The 18,020-nt window shown below is 53.3% G+C and overlaps 1 protein-coding gene across 1 annotated transcript in view; it reads right to left on the bottom strand.

Moving 5' to 3' along the window:
* Positions 1-6: 6 nt before the first annotated feature.
* TRIB2 (tribbles pseudokinase 2) overlaps positions 7-18,020 on the bottom strand; it is a 21,334-nt gene continuing 3,320 nt past the window's right edge. The window contains exons 2-3 of the mRNA XM_006765186.2: positions 15,047-15,339; positions 7-549 (exon numbers count right to left, since the gene is read on the bottom strand). Coding sequence (XP_006765249.1) covers positions 81-549; positions 15,047-15,339 — 762 coding nt within the window. The 3' untranslated portion in view covers positions 7-80. The remainder of the gene's footprint in view (positions 550-15,046; positions 15,340-18,020) is intronic.

Raw genomic sequence — 18,020 nt, 5'->3', positions numbered from 1 at the left:
GTGACATGTGGTCCCTGGAGGAAGTCCCTTCGCTGCCCTCTGCCGCTCCGGTACCAGCCCAGTCTCTGTGGGGCGTGAGCTCAGTTAAAGAAAGGGTCCAAGTTCTCTTCCATGTTGACATCCGGCACCAGCTGATCAGACACCTCCTTAGCACCATATCCTGAACTGGAGACGCTGAAATCTGTCGAAAACCAAGGATGGTCCAGAATTTCCTGCGAGGTCAGCCGCTCGGAAGGCTCCCGCCGCAGGATGCTCCGGATGAGGCACTTGGCCTTGGGCGACAGCGTCTCTGGAATGTTGAACTGGCCGCGCCGGATCTTGCTGAAGAGGGAGCTGGGCTCAATGTCATGGAAAGGGTACCGCCCTACCAACATGGTGTACAGCATCACGCCCAGGCTCCACACGTCAGCGGCCTTGCCCGAGTAGCTGCCACTGGTGTTCAAGATCTCCGGGCTCACGTAGGCCGGGCAGCCGTGCTTGTCGGAGAGCGAGTCATCATCTCCCCGCAGAATGTAGGCATCTTCCAGGCTTTCCAGCTTGACCCGGGTCCTGCAAGGAAGGAAAGGACACATGAGCTCCTGAGGGTGCTCCGACACATCCATTACCTCACAGCTCCTGCTCGGTGTCCAGCAACTCCTACTCCTTCCTTCATCTGCTCACCAGCCTTCAGCATTACTTACTGAGCACCTTCTAGTGCCAGACCCCCTTCCAGAGATGGGGACACAGGAGTGAGCAAGACTGACAAGGACTCTGCACGAAGCTTACAACCTATTAGGGGACTCAACCTTTAGCAAGTAAACAGGTCACCAATGACAGCATTGCCTCGTCTTAGTGCTGAGGGAACAAGACATTAAGTCACCTGCTCCAAGTCACATCTGAGTAATGACTGGGATTCCCAAGATCTGAACTCAGATCCAACCAACTGGGAAGCTGACAGAAGCTCTGTCCACCACGCTTGGTAAACCTGGCACACACCGCCTGCAAGGACCTCTCACTTTACTCAAGTGCACTTTGGCCTCACACAATGCTTTGGTTAGACATGGAAGGCTCTACGATCCTATTTTACAGGTCAGAACATGGGGGCTCAGAGCTTGAGTAACTTGCTCAAAGCCTTTTAGCTGGGAAACAGAAGGCCTGACCTCATGTCTCCCTAAGTCAACCATGTTGCACGTGTGTACATGTGTGTGTGTGTGCTTGCGTGCATGGGTGTGTGTGCGTGAATAATAGGATGAGCCCAAGAGCCTTTTCAAACTTGTCACGCTGTTCCCCCATCTTCCCCCTGCCGTGTGAGGACCACAGTGCTGGCTGACACGAATGTAGGACCCCCCTGGGGGCACTGGGTAAGAACAGAGGCGGAGAAATTTCATGAAACTCTGAGTCCCTGGAATCTAGGCCTTTATGCAGTGGGTCTTGATATCATCACTGGGTATAAAATAAAGTAAGTACTCAGTAAACACTTTTGGAAATAAGTTGAATTCTTATCATTAGCTATACATACTTTCCAGTGAATGGAACTGAGGACCAGGATGCAAAGTGACTTGTTCCAGACTGAGGGCTGTCCCCGACCCAGCACCATAAACCCATAGCCCAGTGTTCTCTGTTTAGCCAAGAGGCCTCGCGAGAATCCCTGTCTCCCCATCTTGTGATTCTTTTAAGGGGAAAATTGAGAATGACTACCTTTCAGTGCTTAACACCACAATCCTCCTCCTCCTCTCCTGGCCCAGAACACTGCCACCCGCACAGAGGGCCAGTGCGTCTCAGGCCCCATAAACTCAGTGAACCCTATTCCATCACCCTGATCAAGGCTTGCCACGAAGGTGACATAGGCAGGGGGGAGGGACTAGATTTAGGGTTAGAACCTCATAAATAGCACCAACTAGGTCCTACCAGGTCCCTATCAGTCACGTCAAGTGGTTCCTTCATCTCCCTGCTGCCCAGGTGTCATGAGGCTCACATGCCCAGAAAGGAGAAAAGTGCTTGGAAATACCACAAGGTCCTCAGTCAGAGCCCCGACTCCAGTCCATCACTGCTATTTCTCGCCTTCCTCCTACTGCACATCTTGGCCTTTTAGGGCGATGACCACCGCTACTCAAAGAGCCCCAGAAAGGAGGCGAGGCTCAAACTCATCCAGGGAGAGCTCCACAGGACAGGTCTGAGGAAATCTCAGCCGAATCTAAGATCTCATATTTGTTTTTGTAACATATTTTTATTGATTTTAGAGAGGAAGGGAGAGGAAGAGGGAGAGATAGAAACATCAGTGATGGGAGAGAATCATTGATCTGCTGCCTCCTGCGTGCCCCACACTGGGGATTGAGCCTGCAACCCAGCCTGTGCCCTGACTGGTAATTGATCCGTGACCTCACAGTTCATAGTTCGACACTCAACCACTGAGCCACAGCGGCCAGGCTAAGATCTCATATTTGGATGTTAGCAGTTTCAAAGACCACGGAGTGACAACTCCCCGGTACTTATTTCCATCCATGAGCAAGAAATGGTGTGGGTAGCCCTAACTGGTTTGGTTCAGTGGATAGAGCATCAGCCTGTGGACTGAAGTGTCCCAGGTTCGATTCCAGTCAAGGGCATATACCTTGGTTGCAGGCACATCCCCAGTAGGAGGTATGCAGGAGGCAGCTGATCAATGTTTCTCTTTCATCAATGTTTCTAACTCTCTATCCCTTTCCCTTCCTCTCTGCAAAAAATCAATAAAATATATTTTTAAAAAAGAAAAGAAATGGTGTGGGTTGGAGCTAGGAGAGTGGACTGAGGCCAGACATCTCCACCTGCGGTGTGGCTGTGGAGCAGTCACTCAACCTCTACGCCTCTCAGCCTTACAGAGGACTGTTGAAGAGGGTAACCTTTCTTTGTTGGTTTTTTTTTTTTAGTTGTTTATTGCGGTAAAATTTGCATAAAATTTCCCACATTTACCATTTTTAAGTGTAAGGTTCCTTAGCATGAAGTACCTTCTCACTGTTGGGCATCTATCTGGACAAGACAGCCTGAACGTCTGCTGGATGGCCATCCCGGGGCTCCAGGATGCAGAGCAGCGGATCTGTGACATGTGCTCCCCCTGCTCTGTCCTAATCCGTGGTCCACACCATCTCCTCTTCCGACAGCGAATGGCCCAGAAAGGCAGGGAGGGTCGAGGGTGCTAATCCGAAATCGTGCTGACTACGTACAGAACCCCTCTTGCTTTGCTTTTTCTCCTCTAAGGGGGCAGGTGGGCTGACCCACAGCAGAGACTGGAGGTGAGTCAGTGAGACGCAAGGGGCGGAGGGGAGGGAAGCGCAAACCACAGGCACAGGTGGGCTCTCTCCACAGCTTCCTCCGCCCATTCTCACCCTTAAATGCGCCTGCCCAGTTCAGGAGGGAGCCAGACTCCTCAACTCCAAGTGCACTGTCTTGGCAGCAGAGGAGCTGCGGGAATAATCATCGCAGAGGAAAGAACAGTAATAATGATCATAAGCCTACCCAGCGGGAGAGGAACACAGAAGCGAAATGAGCACTAAATCGGAACCGGAGGGTCAAGCCCGGGCTGGGCTCCTCTGCGGACGCTCACCAGGTAAGGCCAACACCTTCGCCGAGGCCGCAGTGACCCAAGGCATCTCAGCCTTGTCTTCAGCCCTGCCCCTCTCTCCATCCCAGCCTCCCCACTGTTCCTCAAACACGCAGACGGACCTGGGTCCTTCCCGGGGCCTTTGAACAGGGTCCCCCTCAGGCCCTCACCCCAAATGCACTTCTCCAGACGCCAGTGCAGCTCACTCCCACTCGCTCAGGTCTCTGCACAGGTGAACTTTATGCAAGAGGCCTGGCCTGACCACCCCATACAGTGCAGCCCCATCCCGCTGCTCCCTACCCCCTCGTCACCACCTGAACACGACGCATGTTCGCTATATGTCTTATTCCCATGCTCATCCCGGGGTGATTGCCTCATTCCCCCTGCTGGAGCCATGGGCAGGTGGCTGAGGGCCCCTTGCGCATAGAGACCATCACCTGTGTTACTGCGATGCCTTCAGCACCTACGCTGGTCCCCAGCACACGGCAGACACTCGGTCCACGGGTGAAAGGCAATCTCACAGTTATGCCCTCAGCGTTTCTGTGGGCTCAGCTTTAAAGAAGCAAGCACCAGCTGCCTCCCTGGCCAGGCTTAGTGAGGTCACGTGAAGGCGCCACGGAAGCAGGTGCTGTAAATTACTTCCGGTGTGGGTGGAGGGAGATGCCACCCAGCCCTTCCAGGGACAGACTGCAGCGCTTCGAGCTCTTTGCTAAGCCCCATCTAAAGCCCTGTCACTCTCATCCCTGTCCAGGTCACACCCCTAGGTTCAGACTCTCTCCTTCCCCCACGCCTCTCCCCCAGGCAGCAAGGACCACACCTGCATCCTAAGCCCTCTTCTGGGGTCCTTCTCCAGAAAGGGCCCAAGAAAATTCGAAAGGGCTCTCTCCTGTCAACGAACCCCTCCCTGCAGCCCCCCTCCCCACCCCTCCCACCCCTCCCCACTTGGAGATGGGACTCAGAGGTTATGCAAATACCTAGGGAATTTGAGAGTGAAATCAAGACACCCCATGCGCTGCGGTCCAACTGTCCCCAAACTCACCCTTGTGTTGTGTCCCGACCTGCTTGTCACATCCAGTGTGGTGTGTGCTGGGGCAGGGCAGCCACACAGTCTGCCAGTGCAACTCGAAAGTTACCAGACACCAAAGACCACGCTATGGCACGGAACGTGTGCCAGGTACCTCCGCCTGCTCTCAAAGTCCCTAAGATCAACTTCCAAAGCAAAAATGATCTTCCCTCCATGTGGATCCTGAGCCTGAGGCTGAGAGGGTGGGCAGGCTCGTCTGGCTAGTAGGGCTAGTTGGGGGCCGGGCGCTCACCTCTCTGGGTTGTGAGCTCAGCCAGCGAGGCTCCAGCTACGTGGGCAGCACAGGTGCGCCCTGGACCAGGGCAGGCGGCCCGGGCAGGAGCCTGCTCCCTGGATGGAGGAGCACCCGCATCCCAGGCAGGGGAGGGAGGAGGGAAGGAGAAGCCAGGAAAAGGACGCAGAGGAAACAGCCTCACAGGCAGGCGTCTGACCTTGCCTGCTTCTGGGAACATCCTGAACTTGTTTACATCACTCCCAGGCAAGGGTCGAGGCGGGCGGCCTGGGTTACGTCTTTAGACAAGGTCCTTCCAGGGTGCGCATGGCAGGGACCAAGCGGGGCTGGAGTTCCGGTCCAGTCCCCACGGACTTGTTACACAAGGAAGGTCTCTGGGGCTTGACTCCCACTCCGGGAATGGGGGCCACTGCCCTCGCCTCTATAACGTGGGTCAGGGAGGCCTGGCGGAGCACCTGTGTGGGTCCGAGTGGGAGGAAATGAATGAATCTGCTTTCCACATCAGATGTCCCCTGAAGAGCCCGAAGACTATAAATTTCCAGGCGAAGAAATTTATTTTCGTGACCATCGGTGGCCCTAATAATTCAAATGTCCATCATTTGGGCATTTAAAGTAGGAACTTGGGGTGCAGGCATGACACGTGACACCCATTTGCTCAGTTCTGGGGGATTCAATGAGCAATGCTCCCATAGGACTTGTGCAGTATCTACCGAGAGACCAGCAACACGGCGGCACATGCTGGCCACTCAGATCGCGTTTCCTATTAAGACAGGGTCTCACTTCGACCCCAGAGCCTGGAGGGGAAGACAGATGGACAAGCCTCAGGCAGATGGACGTGGATATGAGTTCTATGCCCAGATTCCTTGCTGGGCTCTTTGCACTTGTTTTTCCCCCAACCTGGCATGTCCTTCCCCCACCCAGGTGCCCAGCTCGCTCCTGCTCACTTTACTCAGTCCTGAGGGAGGTCTGCAGGATGGGCGTCCGAGAGGTGGTGGTACATGAAGAATACAGAGTCCCAAGAGTGACAAGGAGGATGCTGGTGACCAAAACGCTGCAAATGACAGTGGCTGTTCCTGTGGCTTCTTGGAGGAGAGAGCCACGAGCTCAGGGCAGGATGCCTTTGGCCCAGACGCTGCCTCCCCACATGCGTCTTGCAACCTGGCCCCGGCCCAGGCGCGGCACAGCCTGCTCTGCTCTCGACCTCTGAATGAACGTGGCTCTCACGGGGCAGCCTGTGTACTCGGGGCCGGCCCAGCCAGTGCCAGGCCTGGTGTCGTTGGCTCCCGAGCCAGGTGAGGAAGCCAGAACCAGCAGGACACAGCTCCGCTCCCCGCTTCGGGGAGCAGCATTGGCCTTCACATTTATAAATGAAAACTATGGCTACATGGACTGAAAAGGGCTCTGTCAGCTTTACAAGTCCTGATTTTAAGTTTAATTTTTAAACTATAGGGGTAGCAACACTTCCTATATGGCATCCTTAGGATGGTAATAATTATAGTAACAATAGCAACCACAAACTGAATGTCTAAATGCTGGAATTTCTTGCCCGGCCAGTGGCTCAATGGTTGCGCATGGACCTATGAATCAGGAGATCATCAGTTCGATTCCCAGTCAGGACACATGCCCGGGTTTCAGGGTTGATCCCCAATGTGAGCCACGCAGGAGGCAGCCGATCAATAAATCTCTTATCATTGATGTTTCTATCTCTCTCCCTCTCCCCTCCTCTCTGAAATCAATAAAAAATAAAAAAATAAATAAATACTGGAATTTCTTCAGTCTATGTCTCTATTTCTCTTAACAAAACTGAAAGGCAAATATTATATGTGCAAGCTTCCTAAAAAGTAAGGAAACTGAGGCCCAGAGAATGAAATGTGTGGTCCTGAATAGGGTAACTGAAAAAAAATTGAGCTCCGAATCCATGTCGGGAGGATCCTGGGGTGGGAGTTCCCTCCAAAGTGCATTGTGGCACCAGCATCCCAGGTTTCCTCCGTCAAAAATGGGGACACTTTTAAGGAAAACCCTGGGTACACAGAGACCAACAAGGCCCAGGCCTATGCAGAACCCGCTCAAACCGCTGTAGCTCACGAGGCGCACGTGGGAAGCTGGACCTGCCCATGTGCCAGATGACGAAGCTGAGGTACAGAACGCCGATGCGACCTGTCCAAGGTCCCCTAGCAGCTGAGTGGCAGAGCTCGGGTTCAAACCCAAGTGTTCGGCCTCCAAATTTAGTGCTCCTTCCAAAATCTCAAAACTGGCCTACACAAGAAGACCAGGCCTGGCTTTTAAGCCTTTACACAGCCCTGGGCTCTGGGCAGGAAGCGATGAGGACAGGCTGGGCCAGGGCGGGGCGGGGCTGGGAGTTCAGCCAGGCAACGTGGGCCTGGCCAGGATGGGAAGTCCGGTGGCCTGAGGTCAGTGGAATCCGGAGAAGTCATTGAAGGCCATTCCAGGGGGTGGGTCCAAGCCGGCCAAGGGTCGAGTGAGACCATCAGCTGCAGCCAGGTCTGGCCTTGCTCTGCCTGCTACTGCGACGCCACCCTTGGCCACCAGTCCTGGTGCCAGCAAAGAGCCACCTGGGGCTGTAGCTGAGCGGGGGCGGGGGGGAGCTAGGGAAGGACCGTCCCAGCACCAAGCCAACCTGGCAGCCACCGCTGGGTCTCTATGGGCCGCTAAACTCTGCCCAATAGACCTTCACTCCTTTAATTCTGGTTTCTATGCGCATAAATTTTTCCAGCAGTCACCTCTGAGAGCCACCAACGCACCAGGTCCAGCAGATGCAGTGACAGGCCCAGTTCCAAGGCCAAGCTGCTCAGCAGTGAGCACAGAGCAGCCGGGACACCAGGAAGGGAGACGCTTCAGGGAGAGGAGAGTCCCCGGGGCGGGGCCCAGGAGAGGGGCTGGTGAGCTGTGCTGGGAGCTGTACCCTCTGGGCACCTCACACACACATCAGGGAGCTGGACTTGATGAAGGAGAACATCATGGCTTAGAAAGATGAAGTACCTGCTAGGAAGTCCCACAGTTGGGATGAGAATCTCAATCCAACTCATACCCGGAGGTGTTCCCACTGCACCGCTGCCTGGCCTCATGCACGGGCCTCATGCACGGGCCTCATGCATGGGCCTACATTAACTGCCTGCAGGCACAGTCGCAGGAGTCTTCTTGGCCCCTGGGAGAGCGGGGAAGCCACCACCTCCAAGGCCTTCTCTTCAGGAAGGTACAGCACAGCCTGCCGTCTCCATAGGAACAGGCAGGGAATCCCCAGACAGACAAAGCAGCTCAGGGCTCCTCATCAATGCGCCAGTGGCCTCCCGCTGCCCCGCACTTAGCCCTGCTCCTGTAGGATCCCCGGCCCCAAATCAATCATTCCCCGATGGCCCCTCAGACAGGCGTCTGCACACACCTCCCACTAATGCTGGGACGAGGGCCCAGCCAGCCCTGTCCTCCCAGACAGCCAGGTGCACCTGCCCAGCTGCTTAGGGTCCAGAACTTTCCTTCCATGCCCCATGGGCGGGGTGGAGTGGGGTCAGGGCGCAGGCTAGTCCCTTCAGCCTCCTCTGTCCCCCCCACAGAGTCTCCCCAAAGCATGTCCCTCCTGACACACAGCATGCTGGGAACTCCTGGCCTTTGCTCAAACTCCCTTCCCTCCTGTTGAGTCTATTCCTAAGCAGAGACCCCCCCGAGGCAGCTCCCCACGCACTGCGCTGAGGCCCTTCCTAAGGGAAATGACACCCCAACACGGACACCGATGGCAGGGTCTTCATAAATCGTTCAATCCAGACGGAAACGCTAGGGGATTTCTCGTGCGACGTGGACCTGGGGAAGTGGTTCTCTTTGAAAGGTGTGTCCACGGCAGATCCATATGCCTTCGTCCTTCAGGCTCGCATCCCAGGCAATGACACCCATGGCCCGTACTCCTCCTTGCCCCCCTCCTTCTGTCACTAGAACCCAATCCGAGCTGCTCCTACTCCATGAAGGGGGTCTTCACTGATTCAGTGCCCACCGTGTTCCAAGAGTGGGGACCAAGCGACAGCTCCTGAGACACAGACATGGGCATGCAGAACAGAGAGGCGCCCCGTGACAGAGAGTGGGAGTTGGGGGAGAGGACTCCTCGCCATCCTGGGAAAAAGGGTGGGTACCTGAGCCTTCCCCAAGGGTCGGCAAGGTCAACATAAAGATGGGAATTCCAGGAGCTCATGTCATTGGCTGTCAATGTAAGGAAGCTCGGTGCCTGCCCTCTCTGCCCTGTTGGATCTTACAGCTTCAACAGAGGTGGGAGCAGCTTGGAGATCTAAAGGAAGAGCCAGGAGAGATGCTAACAACAGAGAAAGAGCCCGGCCCAGGTTGGGGAGGGAGGGAGAAATGCCCCCATCCCCAGCATGAGGCGCAGCGGGGGATGGAACAGGTGGCCCCAGGTTCCTACACGGGGTCCCAGCTCCCTCCTGCAGACACGGGCACAGATCAGCTTCCACAGAGCAGAGGAAATGAAACGTGTGACGTCAATTGATAAAGATCTTCTAACCAAAGAGGAAACATGTACAGGGGCATGTTTCTCCATTCACAGGGGCATTTCTGTGCAATGAAATGTCAACACCGGGCCTTGACTGGGGGCGGGGAGTGACGGGTGGCAGGGAGCCTCATCCCAAGGGAGAGGAGCCAAGCTGGCAAAACAGGGACTTCCTTTCGGCAGCCCTGCCTGCACCCAAGGCTGCCCCAGCTGAGAGGACTCTTCCCACCCCGAGTCAGCGAGGTGGCCCCGGGTCACCCCGAGAGACAGAGCCCCGTGGCGGGGAGGCTCAGGACAGCAGGTGTGAATTCGGAGCCAAGCACGGGTTCACCGCACTCATTCATTGACTCCCTGGGGGAAAGCCTTGTTCTCTCCACGGAGGAGGCGCTCTGAGCAGAGGCGGTGAGGTGACTTGGCAAGGTTAAGTGCAAGAGCGGAGATCCCTATCCAGACAGTGGCTCTGCCTCCACACGGGAGTAACCAGCCTCTCCCAAGTGCAGGCCTCCCCTGAGAGGTTCAGACTGCAACACGGGGCCCCAAAGAACAGCTGACCACGCAGACCACTCTAATGCCACAGCAGGCTAGGGGGGCTGGAGGACACAGACACGGGCACAACCTTTGGGGGTTTGGGCACTGCCCTCTATTGATTCAAGGCCCAACCCACACCCAGGGGGGCCCCTCCCGTGCAGATTTGACTATAAGAACTGTGGATGCAAAGGGTGTGCCCAGGACGAATTCAACCCGGGTAGGGGTTTAACTTCCTCAAAACGAAAACAAAAGAAGGGGGGCTGTGCCTGCAGAAACATCAGGGCCGGTGGAGGCGCAGGGCAGGAAACAGGGCCGGTCCAGGCCCGGTGGGTGGCACCCTTCACTCTCCGGTGAGCCTGGTGTCCACCTTCCTTTGCGTACATCTTGTCAACCGTCTGGCCTTTCAGAGTAGAAGGTTCCACAGCACATGCACTTGACCTCTACCAGTCGTCCTCCCAGCACTGATTCAGTGACGATAACTCAACAGAGAGAAGAGGATGTGGCTTCAATCTGAACCCTGACATCACAGGAGCCCCTGCTCTTCACGGAAATGGCTGCCGGAGAGACGGGCCCCGTTCCCCCAGGAGCCCACAGCACCCTGGGAACCGCTCACCATAGTTTCGTCAATGACGCTAGGACCAGCTGTCCATCAGTAAGAGCCCGCCTCACCCTGTGAGTCGAAGTATCCTCTCCTTGAACTTTCACAACCACCTCTCAGGGATGCCCCTGTCACTTCAGCTCGGAGGAAGCTGCAGCGTAGAAGCGTTACATCGCATAGCCACGATCAGGTGGCTCATTGTGGTAGAGCCAGAATTTGAATCTCGAGCCTCAGTCAAAATAAAACAGAAGCAGGAGAGTCTGAGATGCTGCTACTGCAACCCAGAGGTGGACGGCACAGGCACACGGGCTTCGGGTCGAAGGCAAGGCTGAGTGCCATCTGTGTACAACGTCTGCAGTGTGACTGTGGGCAATGACTTCCGGTGTTGGCAGTGCCACTCGATGGCTGACCATGGACTCAGAGTTCCAGGTGGTCCAGGACGAAAAGTCTACGCGTGGGAGCCGCCCACAGGCAGATCTCCTTGTGGACCGGGTGTCGCCAATTCCAATGGGTAATGCCTGTGCCTCCAATCACTTTCAAGGGCATCAAGGAAGGACACGCCTATCTCTGAGAAGACTAATGTGCAAACATTTGAAGATTAATAATAAAGCAGCCCTTCCAAGTCTCTTCTATGCTTTTCCCTCTGAGGACCATGCATGAAGGTGCAGAAAACAGGCAAATGCCATCATTTCCCTTCTAAAAGTCTTTCAGCTCCAACCCGTTTCCCCACATTGTCTATCAGGAGAGGAGGACGCTTCGGTCTTACTGAAACGCCCATGGGTTAGGTCCTAGTTACCAGATAGAAGGTGAGATCTGTCAGCAGCGAGGCCCCCACGAGGTCCCAGGGCCCCTGCAGGACTCCTGTTCCCTGTAGGCCACTGTGTGGGCCCCGGAGACTCGTCTGCTGGGAATCAGGAGGGATAACTATGATTGATACGTGACAAACCAGGGTCTCACTCTCTGCAACCGAGGTTCAAAACCAAAACAACACTAAGAAGGAAAAGGCTACTAGGCATGACTCCCTTTTTACAAACACTTGACAGTTGGTTTAAAAAAAAGTCTTAGCAGCTACTGATGAGGACACTGAGTACGACCTTCTCAGACCTATCAGACGGAGACACTTGCCATGTTCAGAACAGCAAGTCCCCTGGGACTGCAGCAGGCCATGGGGCTCTGGGGTGAAGTGACAGGATTTCCAGGCTAGTGCCATCATCAAACAGGTTGTGTGACCTGGAGCAAGGTCACTTCACTCCTGTGTGGCCATCACCACCCATCAGATGGGGCGGTTCTCCTCTCCCGTGGCCCCTCGGGAAAGCAGGGCTGCAGGGACCACGTGCTCTTAGACATGCGAGGGACAGATGACAGGCTAATGCTTTCTTTTTCTAAAGGCAAATGCTCCTTAAAATGCAAAACGGCTTAGCTTTGATATGTTTGCTCCAGGGAACGGTTCTGGGTTCCCAACCATATGGGACACTTCTTCTAGTTCTTTCTAGCAAGGGTCATGCTCTTTTGCAAAAGTCAAACATAACTCTGAAGCGAACACCAGTGATCTCCGTCCTCCTGTTGGAAGCTTCTTGCATCTTGGTGTGTCTTCCTGAGGCGCTAGGACATCAAGGATTTGGGCTTTGCCAAGACATGCTCCTTGGCAACCCTTCGACCCATTGTCATAGAGGCCAGGGCAGGCCAGGCCTGGGGAAGGCCCCACAAAGGCGAGTGTGAGCTCTGCCTCAGCCCCTACTTGCTGCCAGCTGGCTGTGGGCACCGGAGCAAGCTCACCTCTGGGCTTGGCTCCCCAGGCCCTTGGGGACTCCCAGACGCCACTCCTGCTCTACGTCCTGTGACCTGGGACGTCCACCCTACTCTGCTTCACTTCACAAACACACATGTACCATGGTGAGCCATGGCTGGACCTGCCACCCCAGGTGCTTGCTGATGCCTGAAACTCCTCTCTGAAGAGAGACGATCAAAGATGGTGCTTCAAAAGGGGATCCCAGAGACGGGCATCCACCTGCTGTCCTACTCCATCTGTCGGGTAAGTGGCTTTCTTGGGAGCTGTCTCATCAGAGAATCTGCCCAGGCAATTGTTCCTTCCCATCTGAGACACCCCCGCCCCCATGCTGCCCTTCGGAGCCCCCGCCAGTAACCCGGACATGTGATTGTCACCTCTCCAGTTTACAGGGAGAAGTAAGTTACAGGATAACCTCAGAGAAGGACCTTACAGATGCCACCAAATATTAACTCTTGCATTTGTAGTTTACATTTGGATACATCTCCAAGAAAGGCGGAACACAGGAGGGCAAAATCTCACTCATACGTGGAATCTAATAAACAGAATAAACTGATGAACAAAACAGATCCAGAGACACAGAAGCATAGAACAGACTGCTGAATCTTAGGGGGAAGGCAGGGGTGGATGGGTGGGAAGAGATCATCCGAAGAACTGTATGCATATATGCATATCCCCAGGACACAGACAATAGGGTGGTGAAGGCCTGAGAGAGGTGGGGGGGGAAGGGGAGGGAGGAGGGCAGCTAGAAGGGGTCAGTAGAGGAAAAAGGGGGACAATAATTTTTTTTTTTTAAGGATGCCTTTTCAGATATAGATCCACCTTCCAAATGAGAATACTCAAAGAAGCACATACCTGAATGTTATGGCTCAGAAAGAGCCAATATAACATCCAGGACAGAGATAAGGACTGGAGGCTGGGGGAGGGGACCAGCTCAGGTCACACCAGATATTAAAGGCAAGACCAGGTAAGGGCCTGGGCCTCCAGGCTCCAAGGGCAGAAGCCTCTGAGTTGCAGAAAAGATAAGCATCCCCCACACTCTTCAGTGATGGCGAACCTTTTGAGCCCAGAGTGTCAGCATTTTGAAAAACCCTAACTTAACTCTGGTGCCGTGTCACATATAGAAATTTTTTGATCTTTGCAACCATAGTAACACAAAGACTTATATTTTTGATATTTATTTTATATATTTAAATGCCATTTAACAAAGAAAAATCAACCAAAAAATGAGTTCATAGGTTCGCCATCACTGCTCTAGATCTCAGAGTATCTCTCTCTTCTTCAGTTTGTTAATAAAACTAAAAGTCATTCACTATCAAGACCTGGATGTAACTGCCACAGATACCTCTGACACCCCTTAATGGGTATAAATATGGAACGATACCCAACCTCTGTGGGCCTGGGGAACCCAGTGGCGTCTGCACTTTGTACACCATCTGGATTAAACGCTCACGGAATTATTCCACTTGGGTTACGCAGCCACAGGCCCTCTTCCCTTGTTAATCCCCAAATGCTTCCCAGGCATTTACTTCCCAATCAGCTCAAAGCGCATGAGGGAAAACCCACGCCCACGCCACTGGATCTGTCTCATTCAGATGCCTATAAGCAACAGCCCAAAAATATCACAGGCCACTGGGGCGGAAGGTAGCAAGCCCTGTGCAGACACACAAAAGGCATTCCAGAAATGCGAGCTGCGTGAGTGACGCGTGCTGGACCTGCATTCAGGCGGTGTGCAACAGCTGTGACAATGGACTTGCACGCCACTATCCACTTTCCCAACAGGCGGCCCTGAGGATTCCGTGACCTCACGCACGTAGGCCCTCTAGGACAATTCTTGGAATAGTCAGCGATGAAGATAAATCAGCTGCCTCCACCCCCCACCCCCCTAAAAAAGCACATTATTAGAAAGGAAAAAGGAACTTGAAAGAGTTTTTTCAATCAAAGTCAGCTGGAGGAGAAAGCAGGGCCCCCGTGGGGTCTGCTAAATAGAATGTAATGAGTTAATGGAAGAACCAGAAATGGAAGCCAGATGCCCAGCATCCTGTCCAGCTGTCTCCAAAAATAACCGGGACCTTCGCGGGCTGTGGATGTGCAGCAGCAGGCTCCTCACCTGGAGGGCCGGTCCTGCCCACGTTGCCTATGACATATTCCTCCTTCAAGTCTTGGCCCCAGAGTCATCGCTCTTATAAAAAACCTCTGGACTCTGCATCCTGGTTGGTACCGCCATCCCAGTTCCCAATCCCATCTGACCCACTACCTACCTTTATTTAGGGCCTGTAACACCATCTTTGAAGGTCAGTTGACTAGTTAAATGTATCTTGCTATTCATAGCACTGAGAACTGTGACTAATACTATATATTGAGGAAATATCCATTGAAGGAGGGAATGAATGAATGAATGAATATTAAAGGATGGATGCCAGGCACTGAATGTGCTGAAGGTAGAGTTTGGAAAATCTTTCCTCATTCACACTGAAAATGCCACCCAGGCTGGCAGCCACCTTCAGAGTTCAGAACACCAAAACCAAAATAATTAGCAGGTCACAACATACTCTGCACCTGTCCTTGGAGCATCGGATAACACCTTGGGAGTCAGGGGTGACTACTTTCCAAGGGCACGTCAAGCCTGATGATACTCACGCCTTTGTCCCTCCAGGCTGTCTTCCCCACACCCAGCCCACAGGCAGCAGAACAGCCTCCGCGCAGCTCTCAGCAGGCTGCTCAGAGCAGCCGTTGTGGTGTGGATGGAAATGAGACTCACCTCTCTTCGTCCTTAAAGATGAATTTCCGTAGCTTGAGGTCACGCAGCACCAGCCCCCCGTCGTGGCAGTGGGCCACGGCAGAGGCGATCTGGTAGAACAGTCTGGCCGCCTCCTCCTCCCTCAGCTTCTTGCACGTGCGGACGAAGGAATGCATGTCCCCATAGCTCCGCTCAAAGAACACATAAGCTTTGGTCTCCCCCAGGAGAATCTCGGTGATTTGGTTGATGTTGCTGTGGGCAGACAGGCAAAAGCACGGGGCCAGGGACTCCTGGTAGCAGCTGATATCAAACACCTAGGGCAGAATGAACAACAAGACCAAGAGTCAGAGGGGCTCTTGGACGGCCAATCACAGCATGCGAGCACCTCCCACGGGAGCCAGCTTCTGCGATGACAAAGGGTGTGCTGACCTGGAACCCAGACCACCCTGGGCCTGTGTCCTGCCAGCTGTATGCCCTTGAAGAAGTCGCTGGACCACTCTGGGCCTCCCAGATGTCATATGTAATATGGGCAAATGCTATTTGGGAGGGTGATATGAAAAAGTGAAGGTAAGAGTGTTTTTTTTATATATATTTTATTGATTTTTTACAGAGAGAAAGGAACTGGGATAGAGAGTTAGAAACATCGATCAGCTGCCTCTTGCACACCCCCTACTGGGGATGTGCCTGCAACCAAGGTACATGCCCTTGACCAGAATCAAACCTGGGACCCTTGAGTCCGCAGGCCGACGCTCTATCCGCTGAGCCAAACCGGTTAGGGCAAGGTAAGAGTGTTTTTGCGAGACAAAAAAACTCATGACAAAAAGTCAGTTTTATTACTTTTCTCTCCCAATTAACTCTGTTTAAGAAGAATTAATGCAAAATCTGAGGATGACCCATCCCAAGCAACAGAGATAACACCTTATATTCCTTCCGGGAAAGAAAAAAAGAAAGAAAAGAAAAATGGACATGAACACTATTCAGCTACCTGTATAACCATTGTAGACCACATACTCTGTGCAATACAACGGAGTCCTATAGCACTATACGACACATTAGCAGTTACTAGATTACATACCCAGGCCGCCACCGCCTTCCTTTCACAGATGTGGAAATGGAGCCCCAGAGAGCAAGTCCCATCCAGCCCCTGGTGGCAGAGCTGGGAACAGGACGCTGTCCTTGCTCCGAGGAAGGCAGGCATGCTCCTCTCTCTCTTCCCTCCACAGATTCTAGCTCAATGAATCAGTTATGCAACGACTTCCTATGAATCAAAACGAGCCTGTGAAATGCCGCCTCATTGTGGGGTTATTGAAATAGAAAATCCACCCTCCACACCTTTTTGCAACAGACATGAGAGGTATTAGCCTGCAGAGAGTTCTGAGGGTGAAAAAAAATTAAAAAGCGTTCATTCATCTGCAGCCCTCCCCTGAATCAGGACCACAAAGGCCTGGGTTTGGAATGTGGTTTCACCATCTGCCTGGGAGTGCGGGTTCGAGAACCCATCCTGTGCCTGCAGGAGTCGGGGCCGGCGCGGGTGGGGTGCTTCCCTGGAGAGCGGGATCGCTCTAACAACAAGATGCTTTGTGTGATCAATGCACCATCATTTAACTTCCCGTGTTTCTCTTTCATGAGTTAAAACATGTTCTCCTTTAGCAGCATCCTGCAGGGCCGTGGGGAAAATGCTGGCCTAGAAATCACCAAATTGGAGGCTCTAATCCTGGCTGGGCCACTGCTAATCTGGATGAGGTGGGTACAAAGCATTTAGGGTCACACCCCGCCCCCTTCATAAACAGGAGACGTTGATTTAGGGCCCCGCCGACCTTTTGGGGGTCTGGATCCCACATGAGAACCTGAGAAGAGCTCTTAGCCGACAATGCCCATTCCCAAATGCACCCACGGTACTGGATTTATTTTAAGAGAAGACACAGGCGTCCTGAAACCATCCACGGATGCAGGCTGCCATCTCCAAATCCATGAGTGAAGTCACTCTCAGCTTCAAAAAATAAAACCTATGAATCAGACAGGGTGAGCAAGAGCCCGGGAAGCGCCGGTGCTAAACCCTGGGGAGGAAGCGCAGTAACTTTGTGAATGAACCATAATGAGCCATCTCAGGAAAGCCCTCGATTTTAAGAATGAGTCCTTCAGCATCTCCAGGGACCACAAATCACACCCCGAGGCTGTCAAAGGATGACCTCCGCGCGCTGACCCTGGAGGTCCATTCAATTAAGCATCTGCTACGCCTGAGTCAACTGTAACACCCAGACCCCGACTGCAGGGAGCAGGGACCCAGGCAGCCTCGGGAACCTCGGCGGGTGTGAGCGCTCTGCAGAGGCTAATGCAGGCGCTGCGCTTACATAACCGCTGCGTGTCTGCCAGCGGGCTGCAGGCTCCGTGCTTGGGGAGGTACGGTTATTTACAATATACTTCCCGTTTCAAGTGCATTTGTTAAAAATAAAAAGTGATATTTTTTTTTTGCTCACACCTTTAGTCGCTGCTCCTGCCCCATGCTGAAACACTGAATGGATGTAGATTTAAAAAAAGAAAATCGAACACCTTCATGGCAGCATCAATAGGTAGCCATAGCCTTTGTAGAGGAGACCCAATTCCAAGATGGTGGACGGAGAATGGAAAATACAGCCAGTGCGAATGTTTTCCCAAATGGGCAGGAATCAAACATTTATTAGCAGCTATAACAGGCATTATGGGCTTGGATTGGTATTTAAACCATCACCTTCAAGTGCAAAATTGAGCCATGAGCCTGGTGGGCGGCTGCTTTTGAATGTTTAATTTAGACCCTCAGGTATATAATGTGACAGTTCAGATAAAGCAGTAAGATTGGGCCATCTTTAATAGCATTTGCAAAGAAAAAGGGGGAGGGGAGGATTCTTCAAGATGGTAGTATGTCCATCTGCACAGTAACTACCTGCACTTCCATGAAAGCCAGAAGCTACAGGCCCTTAAAGCTCCCTCCCTCCCTTTGCTTACTGTAGGCATGGGG

Source organism: Myotis davidii, unplaced genomic scaffold (genome assembly GCF_000327345.1).
Source record: "Myotis davidii unplaced genomic scaffold, ASM32734v1 scaffold61, whole genome shotgun sequence".
Taxonomy (NCBI): Eukaryota; Metazoa; Chordata; class Mammalia; order Chiroptera; family Vespertilionidae; genus Myotis; species Myotis davidii.
The sequence above is the reverse complement of the archived record's forward strand: the minus strand, read 5'-3'. Positions and strand labels throughout refer to the sequence as shown.